The following is a 6,382-nucleotide window of genomic DNA, read 5'->3' on the forward strand; positions in this document are numbered from 1 at the left end:
TCTTGACCAGAGATTCCACTTCCTTCGTAAACCACGTTTCCCGTACTCTACAGCTTCCTCCCTGCCTGACAGGTACATACTTATGTAGGACACTCAGGAGCTTTTCTTTGAATAAGCTCCACATTTCTAATGTGCCCATCCCCTGCAGTTTCCTTCCCCATCCTATGCTTCCTAAATCTTGCCTAATTGCATCATAATTGCCTTTCCCCCATCTGTAACTCTTGCCCTGTGGTACACACCTATCCCTTTCTTTAACTAAAGTAAACATAACAGAATTGTGATCGCTATCACCAAAGTGCTCACCTACTTCCAAGTCTAATACCTGGCTGGGCTCATTACCCAGTACCAAATCTAATGTGGCTTCACCGCTCGTTGGCCTGTCTACATACTGTGTCAGGAAGCCCTCCTGCACACACTGGACAAAAACTGACCCATCTATAGTACTCGTACTATCGTGATCCACAAAACCGTTAGGGAGGGAATTCCAGGATTCTGACTTCAGCGACACTGAAGGAACGGTGATATGTTTCCAAGTCAGGATGGTGAGGAGGGGCTTGGAGGGGAACTTGCAGGGGGTGGTGTTCCCAAGTATCTGCTTCCCTTGTCCTTCTAGATGGAAGTGGGCGTGGGTTTGGAAGGCAAACTTCTCCAAAATTAGGTAATCATGATTTGGAGATGCCGGCGTTGGACTGGGGTGGACAAAGTTATAAGTTACACAACACCAGGTTATAGTCCAACAGGTTTATTTGGAAGCACTAGCTTTCGGAGCACCATCCTCCATCAGTGGTTGAAGGAGCAGCGCTCCAAAAGCTAGTGCTTTCACATAAACCTGTTGGACTATAACCTGGTGTTGTGTGATTTTTAATTCCAAAATTTGGTACATTTGTGGGGTGGAAGGAGTGGAAGTGAAGGGTGGGAAATCACCTCTTCTCTGATTGGATTGTTTCAAGCTGGACGTCACTTATTGGGGCGGAGCCTGCAACCCCTTGACACTTCCGGGTTTAATGTATCCATTTCATGAAATAGCAACAGACTCACGTGACCCCGGAGGGTAACTGATACAAGGAAAGATAGAGGCTGAGAGAGGTTCCGTAACTGGGGAATCCCACTCACTCACAGGATAGATTCCACAGCTATTGACTTCATATCTTCTGCAGAAATAAAATGGAGCTGTACCAAATGGACCAGTTAACCATCAGATTTATTTTTCTCACTTGACATTTTTGCAATTAATTATTTTGTGCGTATTTATTAAACTGGGTTCGAAATCTCATCCTCTGGCGGAGTTTTGGAGCTGCTTGTTTTCTGTTTGCAATTCCCAAACTTCATTTGATAAATCTGGAAGATTAGAGGATGCAAGCTGGTCCGGAGCCAGGGTTAGAGAGAGGGGAGAGTTGAGCGGCGGAACAGGCGAACAAGGACTGGGAGCTGGGAGCTGGGAGCGAGCTGAGATGCAGCCTGGAGTTGTCAGTCTGCTCCTGCTCCTGCTCTTGGGATGTATCGGCTGCAGGTCAGGAGGAGCAGGTAAGTCAGGCAGAGTCCTAGCTCCGTTCAGTTTGTATTTCACCTCAGCTTGCGTATCTACCTCTGTCCTTGCTGTATGTCTGCATTTATTTGTGTGTGTGCATCAATGTCAGTCTGTCTGTCACTGTCCATCTGCCCATCCACCTCTCTGTCTAGCAGTATTTATTTGTACATCTCTCTATTTATCCATCTCTATTTCCCTATCTATTTAGCTCTGTCTGTTTCTCATTATCTGCTACCTTTTTGACTGTCTGCCTCTCTCCAGCTGTGTCTGTCTCTGTCTTTCTGTTGGTTTAGCTGTCTGTCTCACTCTCTTTGTCGATCTATTCAATCCTGTCTATTGAACTCTGTACATCTGTCTGTCTAGCTCCTTACCCAACTATCTCACTGTGTCTGTCAAACCATCTGTCTATCTATGTGTCTATCTCTCTAATATCTATGTTTGTGTATGTAGCTCCTTGCCTAAAGCTCTGTGTCTATGTCGACCAGCTCTCTGTTTGTGTATATCTATCTGTCTGTCTATCAGTCTGGGTCTATCTGTCCCTTCTCTGTTTAACTGTCTGTCTGTGTGGCTGTCTGTCTGTCTCTCTCTCTCTCTCTGTCTAACTATCTCTTTCTCTGTATAACTGTCTGTCTTTGTCTCTCTCTGTCGAACTGTCTGTGTCCAACTGTCTGTCTCTGTATCCAACTGTCTGTCTGTCTCTCTCTGTCTAACTGTCTGTCTTTCTCAATATCGGACTATCTGTCTTTTGTGTCAAACTCTCTCCCAATGATCCATCAGAACTGCCTTTCCATTAAAATTGCCATTTCAATGTTCCCTGTCTCACTAACTCCTGCCTAAATCTATAATTAATTTAAAGATTCTTCGTTGTTTTGCCCAATCTGTCAATCACTGAAATTGCTGATGGTGAGGGGGACCATTCAACTTCACTCTCTGAATGGTGAGAATATTTTAAAACAGGTGCCTTTGCTCATTTCCAATATTTACCTGGGTGCACTATCCCCTCCACTCCTGACACTTTATTTATTCCTGGGCAATGAGATCCCTGGATTATTCCAGCTCTGAAATCCTGACATTTCAAGCCTCTGACCCTCCAGCCCTCATGAGCAGTGTGATACTGAACCATTCCCATATTGTAAATAAAGATCTAAACTGATAACTTCATAACCAACACTGTTCTATGTTTCTTCCAAATATCTTTCCGTTGTCCAAGTATACAATAACACGTTGTGTATGTATTGCAAGCAAATAAACAATCTGTAATTATCAGTGAATATGCTTGGATTTGGTTACACTATTTCTGCTAACATTGGGTATAAACTACCTTCTCTTATATAATCTCCACATTCTTGTTTAAGCATGTTAAAATAAAATATTGCCCCCTCCACACTCACATCAGCTCTGATGAAGAGTCATATGGACTCAAAACATTAGCTTTGTCCCTCCTCATGGATGCTGCTTGATCCACTGCGATCTCCTTTTTTGTGTTTTCAGTACAGATTCCAGAATCTGCAGTAATCTGCTCCTAAAATAAAAACTTGTTTCACTTCTAGTTGCACACTATTGTATGAACATGCATTTGTGGTAGAATTCTCTACATCCATTTATATATAATGATTGTGTAATCAGTAAGACCATTATTAATGAGAGAATGTCATATGCAGTTTGAGATTACGTGGGATGGAGCTAAGTTAAATATTCTTGGTTTTAGTGTTGAGCTGTTGATCAGACACATCACAATAATCTAATCCCTTTGTAGCTGTGGGGCCAATGGCAGAAATTAGGACTTTCCTGTCACATTGAGTATAAGTCTTTCAACCTCAGAAAAGGCAAAGTTAGGTAAAATTTAACCAAAAGCATTTATTGACACATTATTAAAATGTTGAAGTGATTCCCTAATCTCAAATTTGCTTTGAAAAAAGGCTTGGTGATCTATTTAAACTCCTTATTGACTGCCCTCTGGATTTGCCAGTGATCTACAAGCATAGAAAGAAATTAGACTGTAAATATATTGAGGGGCAGAATAGGAATAGAGCCATAGAGTCATAAAGATGTACAGCATGGAAACAGACCCTTCAGTCCAACTCGTCCATGCTGACCAGATATCCTAACCCAATCTAGTTCCATCTGCCAGCATCTGACCCATATCCCTCCAAACCCTTCCTGTTCATATACCCATCCAAACGCCTTTTCAATGCTGTAATTGTACCAGCCTCCACCACATCCTCTGGCAGCTCATTCCATACATGTACCACCCTCTACATGAAAAGGTTGCCCCTTAGGTCTCTTTTATATCTTTCCCCTCTCACCCTAAACCTATGCCCTCTAGTTCTGGGAGTATAAAGGCAGAAAGATGTGGAAAAAGGAAGAGGAAAATAGAAACAGAATGAGAGTTGAAAGGAAGACAATCCCACAGAGAAAGGAATTCAGAATCCCAAAAAGGAAAAGAGACTGGGTAAACAACAGCACAATGAACAAGGTTCAGCAATACAGAAATACAGAGACATAAGAGAGGGAAAGGGAGGGGTGAAGACAGACAGACTGAAACAGACATATACACATAAAGGCATCATGGGAATTGTTAGCTCCGTTGGCTGGATGGTTGGTCTGTGATGCAGAATGGGTTCAATTCCTACACTGGCTAAAGTTACTACAAAGCAATCTCCTTCTCAACCTCTCCCCTCCCCTGAGGTTAAACCACCCCCAAGCCGTCTCTCTCTAATGAGACAGTACTCTCTGTGACTGTGATGATTTTAATAAACTATAAGCCCCCTAAACCATTTGACAGTAGTTATACTATCGAACAGAGTAAATCAGGAAAAGGTGTTGATTGTGGGAAAGAAAAACAGTGTATTAGTCATTAATAATAATATTAATATTGCTGCTTATCTCCATCCCAATCCACTCCAGTTGACTCTGCCCTCATTCCATTGTCATTTCCCTTATTTAAGATTAGCACAGTTGTTTCTGACCCAGGTTCCTCCCTCAAAAACTGAATGCTAAATTTTACCATGTTATGATCACTGTTTCCTAGGGGATCTTTTAGACTGAGATCAATTATTAAGCCTGTCTTGTTACACAGTACCAACTAATCTCTGGTACAATGACAACATATTGTTCTTGGAAAGATCCCAAATATACTCTCTGAATTCTTCCTCATGGCTGTCTCTGCTAATTTGACTAACCCAATCCATGTGAAGATTACAGTCACCCAGTCTCTGCTGAGCTGCAAATTTCTCCAGTTTAAAGAGGAATAATAAATTGGTTTCCTTAAGTTTGAAGTGGCTGAAGGTCTGAAAGCATATCCCTCTCTGGTTCACAGCCCCTGGCTATTCAGCTACCTGAGAGCCAATCACAAAGTTATTCGCAGGCAGAAATCATTTGATAACTGGACGAGTCCACGGGCCAATCAGCTGCTTGTACTAACCAAAGCTCCATTTGCTCACAATCTCTTGCCTCCAATTCTACAAGCATAGAAGGAAATTAGACTGTAAATATATTGAGGGGCAGAATAGGAATAGAGCCATAGACTCATAGAGATGAACAGCATGGAAACAGACCCTTCAGTCCAACTCGTCCATGCTGACCAGATATCCCAAACGACGTATCAACTCTGCTTCACACCGAGGGTCGGGTCACTTGCTTTAAAAACGTGCAGCCTTCCTCGGTTTTTGAAAAGAGTGCTATTCTTATTTCAGCCCATAATTAGAAGTGTAGAAAGATAAAAGTGACAGGCTGTTTACATCAGTAACTTTTCTCTCACCTCAATGTCAGACAGGCGGAAGGCACAAACATTACGATGCGAGGGACAGTCCTGCAACCCTTCAGTGGGGAACCTGGTCATCGGGAGGTCAGTGCAGACTTTAACAACATGCGGTGACAATGGAATGGAGTTATACTGCTCCTTCCTCAACAGGGAGGCTCCCAGAGACCTGGCCTCCATCTGCAGGCACACAACCTGCTCCAAGTGCAATGCCAAGCAGCCAGGATATTCCCACCAGGCTTCCGACATGACAGACAGCTCCTTCCATCACCGGAATAGCTGGTGGCAGTCTGCCCAAGGAGTGCCCAGGGAAGAGATCCGCCTGGATTTGGAAACTGAATTCTACTTAACGCACGTCGTCCTGGTTTTTAAGTCGCCCAGGCCGGCAATCATGGTTCTGGAGCGCTCGCAGGACTTTGGCAGAAGTTGGAGACCCTACAAGTATTTTTCCAGGAATTGTACAGAGACGTTCGGGATGGTGGATGACTCCGAGCAGGAGAACTCACTCTGCACTTCCAGATATTCCAACCCACTGCCCTGCACCAACGGTGAGGTAAGACCTTCCCAAAACTGACAGGTCACCCACAGCGGAATTTCCTAAATAAGCAAATACTGAGGGAGTGCCACACTGTCAAAGTGTCAGTCCTGAGGGAGTGCCGCAGTGTCGGAGAGTCAATAGACAATAGGTGCAGGAGTAGACCATTCTGCCCTTCGAGCCTGCACCACCATTCAATATGATCATGGCTGATCATCCTTAATCAGTATCCTGTTCCTGCCTTATCTCCATAACCCTTGATTCCACTATCCTTGAGAGCTCTATCCAACTCTTTCTTAAATGAATCCAGAGACTGGGCCTCCACTGTCCTCTGGGGCAGAGCATTCCACACAGCCACCACTCTCTGGGTGAAGAAGTTTCTCCTCATCTCTGTCCTAAATGGTCTACCCCATTTTTTAAGCTGTGTCCTCTGGTTCGGCACTCACCCATCAGAGGAAACATGTTTTCTGCCTCCAGAGTGTCCAATCCTTTAATAAGCTTAAATGTCTCAATCAGATCCCCTCTCAGTCTTCTAAACCCAAGGGTATACAAGCCCAGT

General features: G+C 43.7%; 1 protein-coding gene across 3 annotated transcripts in view; it reads left to right on the plus strand.

The window, feature by feature from the left end:
• The first annotated feature begins 1,032 nt into the window (after positions 1-1,032).
• Positions 1,033-6,382, plus strand: part of si:dkey-202e22.2 (netrin-4) — a 42,732-nt gene continuing 37,382 nt past the window's right edge. For 2 of the 3 annotated variants that reach the window (XM_043707553.1, XM_043707555.1), the window contains exons 1-2: positions 1,033-1,524; positions 5,300-5,841. In XM_043707553.1, the coding sequence (XP_043563488.1) occupies positions 1,452-1,524; positions 5,300-5,841 (615 nt within the window). In that variant the 5' untranslated portion in view covers positions 1,033-1,451. The remainder of the gene's footprint in view (positions 1,525-5,299; positions 5,842-6,382) is intronic. The other variant, XM_043707554.1, reaches the window with a different exon arrangement.

The sequence above is a fragment of the Chiloscyllium plagiosum genome, chromosome 18, assembly GCF_004010195.1.
Source record: "Chiloscyllium plagiosum isolate BGI_BamShark_2017 chromosome 18, ASM401019v2, whole genome shotgun sequence".
NCBI lineage: Eukaryota > Metazoa > Chordata > Chondrichthyes > Orectolobiformes > Hemiscylliidae > Chiloscyllium > Chiloscyllium plagiosum.